Source organism: Rhamphochromis longiceps, linkage group LG12 (genome assembly GCF_057381845.1).
Source record: "Rhamphochromis longiceps isolate RC_006_pf linkage group LG12, R_longiceps_female_GT1.1, whole genome shotgun sequence".
NCBI lineage: Eukaryota > Metazoa > Chordata > Actinopteri > Cichliformes > Cichlidae > Rhamphochromis > Rhamphochromis longiceps.
Window position 1 is genome coordinate 18,203,943 of NC_140568.1, and position 16,895 is coordinate 18,220,837.

General features: G+C 40.7%; 1 protein-coding gene across 4 annotated transcripts in view; it reads right to left on the reverse strand.

Annotated features, from left to right (window-relative positions):
* LOC146657144 (histone-lysine N-methyltransferase EHMT1-like) overlaps positions 1-16,895 on the reverse strand; it is a 69,556-nt gene that overhangs the window by 39,134 nt on the left and 13,527 nt on the right. For all 4 annotated transcript variants that reach the window (XM_085424992.1, XM_085424995.1, XM_085424994.1 and 1 more), the window contains exons 8-14: positions 16,364-16,668; positions 16,152-16,235; positions 15,973-16,061; positions 15,767-15,873; positions 10,171-10,293; positions 8,228-8,329; positions 8,033-8,137 (exon numbers count right to left, since the gene is read on the reverse strand). In XM_085424992.1, the coding sequence (XP_085281118.1) occupies positions 8,033-8,137; positions 8,228-8,329; positions 10,171-10,293; positions 15,767-15,873; positions 15,973-16,061; positions 16,152-16,235; positions 16,364-16,668 (915 nt within the window). The remainder of the gene's footprint in view (positions 1-8,032; positions 8,138-8,227; positions 8,330-10,170; positions 10,294-15,766; positions 15,874-15,972; positions 16,062-16,151; positions 16,236-16,363; positions 16,669-16,895) is intronic.

Genomic DNA, 16,895 nt, shown 5'->3' on the forward strand with positions numbered 1-16,895 from the left:
TCCTGGGCTGGTGTGGTTACACGAGGTCTGCGGTTGTGAGGCCGGTTGAATGTGCTGCCATATTCTCTGAAACGCCTGTGGAGACGGCTTATGGTTGAGAAATGAACATTCAATGCACAGGCGACAGATCTGGTTGACATTCCTGCTGTCAGTATGCCAATTGCACGCTCCCTCATTGCTTGTGGCATCTGTGGCATTTTGCTGTGAGACAAAACTGCACATTCCAGGGTGGCCTTTTGTTGTGGGCAGTCTGAGGTACACCTGTGCACTACTCATGATGTCAGATCAGCATCCTGATGTGGCACACCTGTGAGGTGGGATGGATTATCTCAATATAGCAGATGTGCCCACTACCACACATTTGGACTGATTTGTGACCACTGTTTGGGAGGGATGGTTATATTGTGTATCTGGAATGAATTTTAGGTCTCTACGTCCATCCCATGGGGAATGGGAGCAGTAACAAAGGTGTTGCGTTTATATTTTTGTTGAAAATATATATATATATATATATATATATATATATATATATATATATACATACACACACATATATATACATATATATATCCATACATACGTATATACACATACGCACTTATACACATTTTCAATAACCCCATTAACACCTCAAAGGATACACAACCTACAAATATATACCCATGCCAACATACCCGTGCACTAGCACACACATGAAAATATTAGACAAGAACACCCTATCAAATCTCTACCTCTTCCCTGTACCCTGTAAAAACCATATCCTTAAACCGCTTTTTAAACTGCGCCATGCTCGGACATTGCTTCATATCTTTACTTAGTCTGTTCCACAGCTTCACTCCACACACAGAGATGCAAAAACTTTTTAATGTTGTACGGATACGAGGATGTTTTAAATTTAATTCCCCCCTCAAATTGTATCCCCGTTCCCTTTTAGAAAACATTTTTAGAATATTGTCAGGAAGCAGGTTATTTATTGCTTTATATATAATTTGTGCAGTGAGAAAATGAACCAGATCTGTGAATTTTTGAATTTTTGATTTTAAGAATAGTGGATTTGTATGATCTCTGTAACCAGTTTTATGGATTATCCTTATGGCCCTTTTTTGTAATATAAAGACTGATGATAGCAAACATTTGTAAGTATTGCCCCAAACCTCTGCACAGTAATTCAAATACGGTGCAATCAGGGAACAATAGAGAATGTGGAGTGATTTGTGGTCCAGAATGTGTTTTACTTTACTCAAGATTGAGACACTTCTTGAAATTTTGTTATGTATATGATTTATATGAGACTTCAAGTTTAATTTATCATCTATAATCACACCAAGAAACTTATGTTCTAGTACTCTTTCAATTTCCACGCCATCTATATGAATCTGCACTTGTGCATTTCTAAGGGAATTCCCAAATAAGATTATCTTAGTTTTACTTAGATTTAGCGATAGTTTGTTCCTGTTAAACCATTTTTTAATTTTGCACATTTCTGAAGTAATTGTATCCAGCAGCTCCTTTAGATTCCCCCCAGAACAAAATATATTTGTGTCATCTGCAAATAATACAAATTTTAATATATCAGATGCCTTACAAATATCATTTATATGAATAATAATTAATTTTGGACCCAGTACAGAGCCTTGTGGAACACCACAAGCAATGTCCAAGCATGATGAGGAATGGACACCCAGTAGGGCTGCACGATTTTGCATAAAATGAGAATCACGATTTTTTGGCATAGAATTGAGATCACGATTCTCTCACGATTCTCTTTTCCAGTATAAATATTTATTGCACTTATTAACTGCACATCAACTTCGTAACAGTTGAGACTGAACATAAAAACAATAAATAAACATAAAAACAACAAATGTCTCACGTTTTTTGTTGCCGCAAAATGTTGTACTGCTTGAAATTCCGTCTCCACCGTTGCTCGACACTGCGTGTATAGAGCAGGTAGTGCAACAATAGAAAAATAGTTGCGGGACGGCACTGTGTAGCGTTTGTCTAGGGTGTTGATCATTTTCCTAAATCCCTTGTTTTGCACAGTGTTGATGGGAGCCATATCTTTGGTCAGGTGATAAGTGATAGCCTCCGTAATTTCTTTGAGTTCGACGTATATAGGGAAGCGCTGTGTAAGGTTCCCGTTATTGATGTTTGGGTGGTTGCCCGGAACGGATTTTCTCCTGTCACTTTCTCATCATCCCTGACGTGCTCTCCGTTGTTTTTTCCCTGCTAATTTTAGCATCACACGGCACAGCTTCTGTATCACGTGGTATAAGGCTCCGCCCTTGTCATTTGTTGAGCAGGAAGAGTGAGCACTTGTTTTCATGCAGAGTACGTCCCGGATCAAGATGCGGTACAATCGTCGTCGTCGTCTTTTTTTTCTTTAAAAATCGTTGACATTTGGAAATGAGATCGCACATAAGTATGAATCGAGATCGCGATTTTCTAACGATTAATCGTGCAGCCCTAACACCCAGCTTCACAAATTGTTTCCTGTCACTTAAATAGTTTTTCACCCATTGCAGTACAACCCCCCTGATCCCGTACCGCTCCAGTTTATTAATTAATATGTCATGATTGATTGTGTCGAATGCTTTCTTGAGATCCAGAAATACTCCAGCTGCATACTGTTTCTGATCTATAGCATTCGTAATCTCCTCAATTGATTCGATTAATGCCAGAGATGTTGATCTTTTTGATCTGAATCCATATAGAGATTGAAAATGTGACGTCACTCAGGGGTAAAACCGCAAAGAATTCTGGGAACTCATGGCAAGAGGTACTAGCGCACGTAGGCTTTCAATTGAAATCAGTTATACAGCGATAAAAAGAAACACAAAAAATGGCAAGAAGCTGTTGTATTATTAACTGCAATAGCCGGTCGCATGACAGCCACGGGAAGCCGACAGGTAAAGAGATCGGTTGTTATCGGATTACGTCGTTGAAGAGAAATTGTTCGAGCCATGTTTCCGAAGTAACAAAGAGGCGACGGATGGCCTGGATTGCAGCCATTCAAAGACCAAATATAACGTCCCAGAACACTCCAGCTCACAGGTTAATGCTCCAAGCATTTCCACACAGGTCAGTCTGCTGTTGTAGTTAATGCGTCATTTTTCTTAACATAATTGGTGATATAGGTTACAAGCAAGTCTGGCGCTGAACAGAAATTGTCGCTTTATGCTCCTTTGTTTATTGTGCATAAACAGTGAATTGTCCCGACACAATATTGTGTTTCGCTTCTGTTATTACCATGGTACACTGACAAAAACATTTTATTCACAGGATAAAACAGTTGTTTTGTATCACTAATTGCCCAGTACGATTACAGCATACAATATTATTGTCACTGCTACATTTCTGTGATGCGTACCAGAAATTATTTCCACTACTAATTAATTACCGTTGAGCTCAAAGGTTATATTAATAAACGGTTAACGAATGTGTATTTATGAAGACGATTTGTGAGACTGGTAAACTTATGATACGTACGATGGTCTTTACTTTCTACACGGTGCATTTCAAGGTCCTGTACCCATCCGTCGGTAAACTGTACCTGGGCTTGTTGCAGTGACCTGAAGTTACTAAACTTCACGAGTGTATGCGCTCACTCCAAGAACCGTATAATTATAAATATGAGCATGGTGAAAGTTGGGCAGCACGCTGACGTCTTTTGATCCTCTGTGTGCTCGTAAGGGTCTAACACTTTCACTGGTTTGATTTTTTTCCTCGTATCTTTTCTTTGACTTTTCATCAAGTCTGTCTTTGTACGGACCGGCATTGTTCTCCTTCGTTTTGTACATACCTTTTTGGGGGGCAAAGAAAAAGCAAGAGTTTATTGGAACCGAAGAATGAACGTTTTGCGGTGCTGCAAATGCTTGCATTTGATGCGGTACTTGGATTGTTTTGCCACGAGTTCACGGCATGCAATGCGCGAAAGTCACGTGGTCTGTCAATCTCTATTGACTGTCAGAGAGTAATTTATATTTATCTAAGAATTTGTCTAATCGTTTATTAAACAGGTTTTCTAGGATTTTGGAGAATTGTGGTAGTAAAGAAACAGGCCTGTAATTTGTGAAGTGGCGTCTATCCCCAGTTTTATACAGCGGCACAACTTTAGCTATTTTCATTTTGTTTGGAACTTTTCCCGTCTGAAATGATAAGTTGCAAATATATGTTAGAGGTCCTACAATTCCTTCAATGACCTTCTTGACGATTTTCATGTCAATATCATTACAATCAGTAGATGTTTTATATTTACACATGTGTACAATGTCAATTATTTATTTTTCCTCCACTGATGTGAGGAACATTGAGTTAGGGTTCCTATCAATCAGGTTTTCACTACAGTCTACTGATGGCAGTGACTCAGGTTCTGCCAGTTTTGGTCCAATATTTACAAAATAATGATTAAAGCTGTTGACCTTATCAGCAGTGTTTTCCATAATATTGCCATTGTCGATAAAGTATTGAGGGTAACTTTGTTGTCCAGAATTATTTTTAATGATACCGTTTAAAACATCCCATATTCCCTTCATATTATGTTTATTGTTGTTCAATATTTTACTATAATACTCCTTTCTACATATACGTATAATATTGGTCAACTTATTTTTGTATTTTTTATATTTATTTTCAGCATCTTTTGTTCTTTGTTTTAGGAATTCCCTATAGAGTGTATTTTTCTTTTTACATGCATTTTGTAAACCCTTAGTGATCCATGGTCTATCTGAATATTTGTGCTTTCTGTTGTATTTTATTGTTGGACAGTTTTTATCGTACAATTCCATGAATATTCTTAGAAATATGCCATATGCAATATCAATATCAGTTTCTTTGTACACATTGTCCCAGTCCTGATTTAATAGATCGTTCTTAAGTGCATTCATAGTTTCTTCTGTCCTTACACGTCTGTATCTCAGTTGTTTTTCATGCTGATTTTTCTTATAACTAGTGTCACCTCCTACATCGTTCCCTCGCTCACCTGGAGACCGCTGGAAGCACTGTGAGAATCATGTTCTTTGATTTCTCCAGTGCCTTCAACACTATTCTTCCCTCGGTTCTGAAGGACAAGCTGGAGAACTCTGGAGTGGACCATCACCTCACTACCTGGATTTTGGACTACCTCACCGACCGACCACAGTATGTGAGGACTCAGGGCTGTGTGTCGGACAGGGTCGTCTGCAGTACGGGGGCCCCACAGGGAACGGTTCTGGCTCCGTTCCTCTTCACCATCTACACTGCAGACTTCTCCCACAATTCCACCCAGTGCTTCCTGCAGAAGTTCTCTGATGACTCTGCAATAGTCGGCCTCATCACTGATGGGGACGACAAGGAGTACAGAGGACTGACTCAAGACTTTGTGGACTGGTGCCAGCTGAACTACCTCCAGATCAACGCCAGTAAAACCAAGGAGCTGGTGGTAGACTTCCGCAGGCACAAGCATTCTCCACTGCAACCACTGAACATCCAGGGTATGGACATTGAGGCTGTGGACAGCTACAGGTACCTTGGTGTTCATCTGAACAACAGACTGGACTGGACTCATAACTCAGACGCCCTCTACAGGAAAGGGCAGAGCAGGTTGTACCTGCTGCGGAGACTCAGGTCGTTTGGGGTGGAGGGCCCACTCCTGAAGACCTTCTATGACTCTGTGGTGGCTTCTGCTATCTTTTATGGTGTGGTCTGCTGGGGCGGCAGCATCCCTGCTGGGGACAGGAAGAGACTGAACAGGGTGATCCGAAGGGCCAGCTCTGTTCTAGGATGCCCTCTGGACCCAGTGGAGGTGGTGAGTGACAGGAGAATGGCGGCTAAGCTGTCATCCCTGTTGGACAACGTCTCCCACCCCATGCAGCAGACTGTGACAGCACTGAGCAGCTCCTTCAGTGGGAGACTGCGGCACCCACGGTGTGGGATGGAGAGATTTCGCAGGTCTTTCCTCCCCACTGCTGTCAGACTCCACAACAAAGAGTTTAACTGAACAAACACACACATCCACACATGTGCAATAACACTAAGTGCAATAATCCTTTCTGGCATCGTTGTATTTTTACTCAGTTGTATATAGCATTCGTATTCTATTTTTATCTTATTGTATATTTTTATTCTATTTTATTCTACTGTATATAGTATATTATTTTATTCTATTCTGTACAGTTGTGTACTGTATTTATTCTTATTGTATTCTAATTTTTGCGTCATAACTTTTGCACTGTCCACTTCCTGCTGTGACAAAACAAATTTCCCACGTGTGGGACTAATAAAGGTTATCTTATCTTATCTTATCTTATAAACTGCAAAAACTGGTAGGTGATCACTGATGTCATTAATTAATATTCCGCTCACAATGTTGTTTTCCATATTGTTAGTGAAAATATTGTCAAGTAAGGTGGCACAATGTGGTGTAATTCTGCTAGGCCTGGTTATTTTAGGATGTAAACTCAAACTGTACATAGGGTTTAGGAATTCGTCGGTCATTTTATGCTTTTTCGGATTCAACAGGTCAATATTAAAATCACCACAGATAAACATAACTTTGATTTGTTTTAGAGAATATTTCCTCTATGAAGTCATTAAATACTTGAATACTAGAGCCAGGTGTTCTATATATACAGCTAATTATGACCTTTTTCTCAGCTGTTCGATCAGCTGTTCGTAACACTTCCCACATTGAAAAAGACGTCAGCCCGAACTATCGCAGGTCCGCCATTTCCTGCCCGAAACTGGAAGTGACGTCATCTTCGCGGAAAATGTAGTTTTTTACTTGTAGGCTTTAAAAACCTATACTGGTGTTTTTATAAGTCATGTTTGACTTCTTTGAATAGTTTCTGGGATGCTTAGAACTCAAATTGCACTGCTGGAAATAGTTTATTTTGATGCACATGCTGTTTTCTTTGCAAATTGGCATTATAGGATTGTTTTTTTGTTTTTCCTGCAGTATATAAAAATTGGTGTATCTCCAAAATAAAACTATGAAGACACTCAATAAATTTCCTGTTGTTGTAAACTATTTTTTGCAACTTTTTTGTATTTAAAGTTTTGAGGGATAAACCTCTTAAATTTCTCCAAGTAGAAATATATGTAAAAAAAAACAAAAACGATTTTCAATTTTTTTGTAGTTTATTGCACTTTTTTGCAATTAATGTAGTTACTATGCATACATATTATTAAAATATGGGCTTTAACAGTTGTATTGACGTATAGCAACTTGAAATGCTCCCACAAATGGCACTACAACATGTAAAAAAATAATATAAGCTCTGGCGGACTTGGTTCTATAGTAGGTCTTAAAGGGTTAAATAAATATCGTCAAATAATCGAGATCTCAACTTCAGTGAAAATAATAGTGATTATCATTTTTGCCATAATCGAGCAGCCCTACTTCTCGGCGTTCTGGATGCGGAGAGCCTTAACTTCCTCGACCAGGTCCAGGACGGCTTTCTGCTGCAGTTTGACAGCAGAAATCTCCTCTGTCATAAACTCCAGCGACTTCTTAATATCCTAGGCTGACAGAACTTTTTTCGGGCCCATGCTGAGAGACGCTCTTGTAGCGGGGGTTCACAAATAACTTAGTGCTTCTCTTTAGATGAGCCAGGACAATAAACTAAAACACAAACGCAATCAAGCGGGAACTGTGTGGCTTTTTCTTCTTCTTTGGAGATTATTACTGGTGATATGGTTTGTTGTATTGTGTTCAACAAATATTTTCATACTTTTTCACACTGTTCTGGTTGCCTGCGACACCTTGTTACAAGTGCTAGAACCTGTTTACTGAATCAGGTGCGTGCGTAGAAGGAGGAAGTGCATTTACCTATCTTGCTGGATATCCAGTTACGGAAGCAACACATTAACAAGAGAATTCTGAGTAAAACCAAAGTTACTTTCCCTAGTAACTAGTTACTTTGAAAGTAACGAGTAACTTGAAGTAACTGAGTTACTTTTAATAGAAGTAACTAGTAATGTAACTAAGTTACTAATTTAAAGTAACTTACCCAACACTGGAACAAGAGTAAAACAGTATGCCGAGCACACCAACCTTATCTCTGATATTAACATCGGCTCCTTTGGCCAGCAGCAGGTGGACCAGCTCCTTGTGCTTGTACTCGATGGCCCAGGTGATGGGAGTCCACCCTCCATCATCCTGTGCACACATACGCAGAAAATGTCACACCAAGATTCCCCATAACGCATGACTATTAGGGGCAGTTAGTGAATCGCACCGTGTTTTTACCTGACAATTGATGTATTTGGATGCCTTGGAGAGCAGATGATGAATTACATTGTAATGCCCCAGTTTAGCTGCCAGATGCAGACAAGTGAAGCCCGTGATATCCTGGGATGACAACATGATTCACACTGAACAACACTGCATTGCTGCCAACACTGTCAAAGCCCAGAAGAAAGAGAACTTTACTGATTTCTGGACCTTGTGAGTCAAATAGGACAATAGACAAAAAATGATGAAGCAAAGTGCATCAAGCAGCTCAGAAATGTTCTCTACCTGCTCCTGCTCCACTGTTTATGCCTTACAGCTGGTGAGCGTATTTATTTTTCATATAGTAGTTTCAGAAACTTGCTTAATGGGGGTCTCTCGCATATTTGTTGCTTCAATGCTAATTCTTTTCTTGGCCACAATTACATAACCAATTCTCTGCATAAATAAAATAACAAATCACAACAGAGCAGATTCTGAAAATACTCAGAACACTTTGCATATCCTATTTTCGCTAACCCATAACAAATCAAACTATGTGTGTAGATCAAAACAATACACTTTTTTATTCTAGTGTAGTAATGCTGCCATCATATCATCACACCAGGAAAACCAGTGGATTATTATTCATTACTCAGTAATGACAATTTTCACACTGCAAAGCTATCGAGTAGGTTGACTCAGACACTCTAGTTCTGGTCTCTAATGTGTATGATTGACACATGTGACCTGTTGAGATGTTTGTGGGGATTGAGGCGCCTGGGAAGGGATCTGAAAACTGGATTATCGATGGCAGACAGCAGAAAGATGGTCGCTCACAGTGGATATAAATGAAGCCATTTATGTCCACTGTGAGTGACTATCTTTGAACAGAGGCGGTGGTTTACGACACCAAGTGTCTGCCATCTATAATCTAGTTTTGAGATCCCTTCCCAGACACCTTAACACCCACTCACATCCTCAGGAAATCACATGATAGGGTGGGGCTAGGTTTCACAGTGAGCTCACCTGAAACCTTGGCTGATTGTGACCTACACCCATTTTCACACCTTTACTCATGTGATTAGGTGGAGGATCATTAGGGGGTCCTTTTATCCCTCTTGGGGAGGCACTCCCACAGGGTTTAAATCTGGGACTCTCCACCATTTGACCCCAGAACTGAAGAAGCTTCTCTGATGAGAGGTGAAACATCTTCAAGCAACTTAAAAAAGTTCAGATACTTTTCCTTCCAAGCTCCTTAGACCCTCTTAAGGGACAACCCACACTAGGGTCTAAATACCTGGGACTGTCTACCTTTTGGTTTTAAAACTGAAGAAGCTTCTTGGATGAGGTAAAACATCTTCACAAAATTCAAAGAGGTCCAGTTGCTTTCTTCCCAGCTCCTTAGACTACAACGACCTGGATGGCTGAGAACCTACACAGACAAAATTGTAGGCAGATTTTCTGCAAAATTGTACCTGGGTTAGCTGCTGCCTGAACCTCTCAATGCTAGTTGCGACCAGTTTCCCGTGCGAGACAAAACTCACGTTCAATCCTCCCCATCAATAAACTGATCTTCTGAATTGTGTAAAGCTAGAAACTGTACAGCTACCAGGTTGCCCATGTAGTGAAAATAAAATATATTTTTTGCTTTACTGTATTGGTTGTTTTCAGGTCCCTGAATCTCTTAAACTATACGATAATCTTAGATTCTTGTAATCTAATGCCTTTGTCATGTTTTAGGGGTTGTTTTCTTTTGTTCGCCTGGACCCCCCCTTTAACCTGACTTGTTAATAAGCAGTTGAAAAAAATGAATATGATTCTAAAAACAGAACCTCAGGTTCTGAAGGTCCTAAGAAGTGGCAGCAGATGACAGAGAGTGGAATCAGACTGAGTGATGGATGACACAGAATCTGAGTAAAGCATACACCAGGCTGATAGGAGACGCTAACGGTGCCCAAGATGGGGACTGACCCACCCACCTTGTGGCTGACGGACGCTCCGGCTCGAAGAAGATACTTCACCGTGTCCAGGTGGTTGTTTTCACAGGCTGCCATCAGTGGTGTTCTCTGGTCCTCATCAAACATGTCCAGGTTAGCTCCAGCCTGTGTGTGCACCAAGGTTGTTATTGTTAACGAAAACTAATGAAATAACGAAAACTAGAAGTGAAAAAACATTTTCGTTAACGGAAATAAAAACAAAAAAAGGAAAACTAACTAAAACTGGAATGAGTGTTCACAAAACTAACTAAAATTAACTGAATTTATAGTAAAAATGTGTCTAGTTTTCATTGATGTGTGCGTGTCATACAATAGTCAAGGGTAAAAATGAAGTTTAGTTTACAGATTTTTTTCTTGCTGTCTCATTATGCCAGCAGGTGGCAGTACGTTAGTCGAGTCGTCTGTGTTGCTGCTCCGTCCACTCGCAGAATCATGTCAGGAAAAGTCAGGAGAAAGCGCCGGAGTCCAATTTGGGATTACTTTGAATATGACTGTGTTTTGGATAAAGCAAGTGTCTTGTAGTGGAAAGAGACGAATTATGAGGGACATTTCTAAAGGGGAAAAAAATCCCACAAACCTTAAAGTGCTCTTGAAAAGCTCACACAAGAAGGCTAACCTAGCTTACCTTGAGAAGGTAAGGGAGCACACTCAACCCTCATCCCCAGAAAACAGAAGCTAACCCCAGGCAAGGCAGCGTGATGCATCCCGAGACAACAGGACTGGGATATCTACATAACCGTGTGAGTCAATTGCCTTCAAAAAGTTTATCAATTCACTTGAACCAAAATTACGAACACCCGGTGCTGCAAGAGTTAATAGTCTCATTGGGGCCAAGATATACATTTTATAGTTGCCTGGTATCAATGGTTGTTCATCTGCCCTAATTTATTTATTTATTTAAAGAACCCATAGGTGGGAATGTGAGTTGTCTGTCTCTGTGTGTTAGCCCTGCGACAGACAGGCGACCTGTCCAGGGTGCAGGGTGTGGTAGCTGGAATAGCAACATACCCAAGGATAAGCAGAAGAGCATGACTGATATGATGAAACTGGGATTTTGTTGCACTTAATTATTGCAAACACAACTAAAACTATAACTGAAACTAATCAAAACTAAACTGAAACTAAGGATTTTCAAAAAAAATACAAACTAAACTAAACTAGCAAACAATTGGTAAAAACTAATTAAAACTGATATAAAATTGAAAATCTGAAGTCAAAACTAAATAAAAATAAAAACTAATGAAAATTGCAAAACTATTAAAACCCTGATGTGTTTTTGTTTTTTTTTGTTTTTTAATTTGTAAAGAATAATTTCCACCAGAGACTAAACTGGGAATCCTTGACTCACACATACTGTACTGTACAAAATTTAAGATGATATCTTATTGCTCAATTACTTTATATTTTGATAGGAAAATGGGACCTAGGTGAAGCAATGTGCACAAACATACATAAATAGAGTACATACTGAAAAAATAGAGTTTGTACCGTAGTAGTAAGCTTTAAAGTCAGTATTCAGTATGACTACACCTTCCACCTGTGAGCCAAGACGGGCATGTTAACTCATACAGAGAAACCATGAACAACAAACAGAGCAGACAAAAACAAATGACAATGCTTTCATATGATCATATGGGGAGGAAAAAAGTGGAGCGATGTAGAAGTACTAGTGCATTATCGGAAATCTCCCAAAAGTGAACGCCAAACTAAGGTCACCTCAATCAGTCCCAACTAAAAGCGGAGAGGGAGTCTCACTTCTGAATTTAAACTGGGAGTTGGTCCAGCCTTGAAGTAATAAATGCATGAACCAGTTTTTTCAGTACCACTCTGAGAAAGGATGTTGGAATTTTAATAATACTGGACAGATAAACAAATGCACTGCGGCATATTAGTTCATGGTGCAAGCTGAATTAATTTATAGGATTACTTAAAAAAAAATTGTTTCTACTTATTGCAATGAGTAATTAACCATTCATTTTTTAAACTATCTGATCAGGATTTATTTATCTATACTTACAAATTCTTTTCTCTTCAAAACTCTGTCATTTTTCAAGATTAGGGATCATTGATCTTAAAAATGTCTTCCCAGGATTTATTTGACACAATTCCAGCTTTCCTCCCACAGAATAGAAAAATACTGGTGGCCGCCAGTGCTGCTCTTCACACTGCTAATAGATTCACATACAGTATAAATGTGAAAATCCCACACTTCCTTCACTGACTTCCTTCTTGAGTTATAGTTGCAAGAAAACTTGACCTCTGACCTCAAGTTCAAGGTCACTTAGATTTAAACTCAAAGATTTCTAGTACCGTATTTTCACAACCATAAGGCGCACTTAAAAGTCTTAGATTTTCTTCAAAAAGTACGGCACGCCCTATAGCGCAGTGCGCCCTGTGTGTTGTAATGAGGACGTAGTAGAAAACACCATGAGAACGCTAAAGGGTAAAGTGTATGCGTTGACTTTATCGCACATACCTGTATAAAAGAACAGGTATGTGCATTATGCAGGACATCGTTGTTTTAACAACCCTGAAAATGGCAAAGAGACACGCTTACGAAGCACAGTTTAAACTGAAGGCCATCAGCTACGCGGAGGAACATGGAAATCGAGCAGCGGCGTGAGAATTTAAGATTAACGAATCGATGGTTCGCAAATGGGGGAAGCTAGAAAACAAGCTCCGGCAGGTCAAGAAAACGCAGCTGAGTTTCCGCGGACATAAGGCGAGGTGGCCCGAGTTGGAGGAAAGACTCGAGCGGTGGATCATTGAGCAAAGAACGAGCGGGAGAAGCGTTTCGACGGTCACCATTCGGCTAAAAGCAGTTTCACTAGCTGAAGAGATGAACATTGAACATTTCCAAGGAGGTCCGTCTTGGTGCTTTCGTTTTATGAAACGGTGCCATTTTTCCATCCGGACCAGGACTACGGTAGCGCAGCAACTTCCAGCGGATTATAAGGAAAAGCTGGCCATCTTCCGCTCCTACTGCAGCAAACACATCGGCGACAAAAACATCCAGCCCAGCCACATCACTAACATGGACGAGGTCCCGCTCACTTTTGACTAGAGATGGCACGATACCACTTTTTTATGTCCGATACCGATACCGATATCATAAATTTAGATATCTGCCGATACCGATATGAATCCGATATAGTGTTTTTTAATCAACAAAACTGTTTTTTAAATATCTTGCTGCATTTTGTATAAGTTCATACTCAAGTTTAAAACAACAACTACACTAAAGCTATTCTGTTATACCTGTATGCAAAAAAAAATATTTCATAGTTCAGCAATACTGATCAATCTAATAAACTTAAACCTACACCATCCTCCCTATTCTGGTATTTTAAAGAGTACTTAGCATAAATATTAAGCAACCTAACTAATAGGGTTCCAACTCCCAGCAACAACAAAAATAAATAAATAAAAAATAGGGAACCACCCCTCACGCTCCACCTCATGATGCTTAATCGACGTAATCAACCTTAATTTGATGCAGTGTGAAAAAAAATGCACAGAAATCAATTATTTTTCAAGAAATATTAAATAGATTCAACATCTTTCTTCAACAAAATTGCAGACTGCACAGATGGTACCTTCCCAAAGGAAAAAGTACTATAGCTTACTAGGGTATATATATTAGACTTAATAGTTACTATATATAGTAATGGACTTCTATTCATTTTACATCAAATTAAAACTTTGGGTGTCAGATAATTATTTATTAAAAGCTAGACATTTTAAATGAGAATAAGAAAGAAAAGTATGTCTTTGTGCCCCCTTTTCCCTGTTAATGCCCTATCGGCCCCCCTGGCTAAACTTTGCTAGATCCGCCCCTGCACAGTTACCAGCCGTCAGCTACAAAAAGATCCTCGAGTAGAAAGTAATATTAAATACATTCTAACAACAGCTGATCAAGCTTAAACGTGCTGCTGTTGTTCAGCCGCTGGTTTCCTCTTTCTGGTGCAAAATGGGCCAAAAGCAAACTAGAGACACGGACTCGCGACAGAAAAGCCGATCAGCTGATCGTTAAGCAGTTTCATGATTGAAGTAGCAGCAGGAGAGGCAGTCGCTTGTTAAGCTTAACGCAGGAATGCTTTACAAACATTCAGAGATGGACTTACACAGTTGCTTTACTTCTCTCAGGATAACTTTGTCGGAGATGAAATGCCGGGTTGCTAGCGAAGCTCCAAATGCTATCCAGACCACCGACAGGTCCCGCATGCCACAGCCGCTCTATCACGTGATGCATACTGCTCCGACGTGCTAACGTTCTGAGGTGAGTTACGGCGTGTTGCAAGTTTTGTGAGGTGCTTTCGTGATATTTAATGGATCGGATTACATTTTTTATTTTTCTCCGATATCCGATCCAGTAATTTAGGTCAGTATCGGACCGATACCGATACGTAATATCGGATCGGTCCATCTCTACTTTTGACATCCCGGTGAGTCACACTGTGGAGAAGAAGGGGACCAGCACGGTAGCGATACGCACAACGGGGTATGAAAAATCTTCTTTTACTGTTGTGCTTGGCTGCCATGCTAATGGACAGAAACTGCCGCCTATGGTGATTTTTAAGCGAAAGACTTTGCCTAAAGAGAAGTTTCCAGCAGGAATCATCATTAAGGCAAATGAAAAGGGCTGGATGGATGAGGAAATGATGAAAGAGTGGCTGAGGGAGGTGTATGTAAGGAGACCAGGTGGTTTTTTCCACGCATCACCATCGCTCTTAATCTGTGACTCTATGCGTGCCCATCTCACAGCTGATGTGAAAAAACTAGTGAAACAAATTAACTGTGAGCTTGCTGTCATTCCGGGAGGCCTGACAAAGGAACTCCAACTGCTGGACATCGGTGTGAACCGCCCGTTCAAAGTAAGGCTGCGAGCGGCCTGGGAGTGATGGATGACCGATGGAGACCACAGTTTCACCAAGAGTGGAAGGCAGCGCCGGGCGAGTTACGCCACAATTTGCCAATGGATTGTAGATGCTTGGGCTAACATGTCTGCTGGCACTGTTGTTCGAGCTTTCGCAAAAGCTGGCATCATTTCCGAGGAGCCGCACGGCACGGAAAGTGACTCTGACAGTGAAGAAAGTGAACCTGGCATGTTTGATGGAGATTTAGCGCAGCTGTTCAATTCAGACACAGAGGATGAGGACTTCGATGGGTTTGATTGATGATAAAAATGTGAGTACCAAACTTTGTTTTGCTCCTGCTTTATTTTTAAATATGCACACTTGTATGCTTGTGTGTTGTTGATGATGACGATTACTGGTAATAAAAATGTGAGTAAGGTACCGAACTCAGGTTTGCTCCCGCTTTATTTTTAAATACGCATACGGTACTTGTATGCGCCCTATGATCCAGTGCGCCTTATGTGTGTGTTAAATACAGTAATGGCACACATAACTGAGACTGCGCCTTTTAGTACAGTGCGTCTTATGGTCGTGAAAATACGGTAGATGCACCTGAGGTATCACCTTGTCTTGAGTAATCGCATTTACAACTTGGGTGTCCAGAAAGCATGTCTCCAATACGTCTTATCAAACAGTCTGCAGTGAAGCTAATATCGTCTCACCTGGACCAGCATGTGACAGATCTCCTGGTGACCTTCAGCAGCTGCTGCATAAAGGGGGGTGCATTTGTTTTGGCCCTCCATCAAAAAGTTGGGGTCCTTCCCATCAACTGTAACACACAAATTTTGGTCTTACACAGCCGCCAAGAAGTAGATCCAGAGTTGATGTTGCTAAAGCCAATTTTCTTCTGAGAACATATGTGAGCTACCTAGAAGCTGGATGACCTTCTGGAGGTCTCCCTGCTTTGCAGAAATGTACAGCTGCCTTGTGGGGTACTTGACCTTCTTTGGTTTGAGGCTGAAAAGAATACAGCTTATTCATTTATCTCAAAGTGTAAACTTTGATACCCACACTGATGTCACTCTTATATTTCATGGGTAACCTTACTTCTCATCATCCAGTGCCAACAGAATGCTCTCCAGTGACTCTTTGGGAAGTCTTTCTGTAGTGTTCACAGCCTCATCCTTTAACCTGCAGAGAAAAAAAACAAGTAGTAAGCTTGATTTATCGTTTAATAGTTCCTTTCATCCAGGAAGTTAGTCTTTACTTTTCATCTGTGAGGAGAAGAGATGTCATGGCCACAAGCAGCACTATGTTACCTGCTTGGGCTCTCATCTCTGCCTCTCTGCGGCTCACTGCTCTTTTTAGCTCTGAGCCCCTGTATTCGTAACATGTTTGGGACTGAAGCCGGCATAGCCACCGCAGATGCAGCTGGAAGCAATGACTCAGGATTCAATCTAGGGACAGAGGGTGACAGATCAGCCTTGGGGACTGTGACCTCCTTTGCCCCACAGGCATCCTCTCCACAGTGGGGGCAAAACTTTCGGTCCTTCAGGATGGAGGCGCAGTCACGGTGAAAGCGGTGGGAGATGCTGCCATAGGGCCTGCACTCCATGAAGGTGCCCTATGGGATAAAAGTTAAGAAGAACAGCAGTGAAACATTCAACATGTTTCAGATTGAAACGTTTCTAAATGGCCTGTATTTGTATGGCGCTTTACTAGTCCCCAAGGACCCCAAAGCGCTTTACATACTCAGTCATCCACCCATTCACACACACATTCATACACTGGTGATGGCAAGCTACATGTAGCCACAGCCACCCTGGGGCGCACTGACAGAGGTGAGGCTGC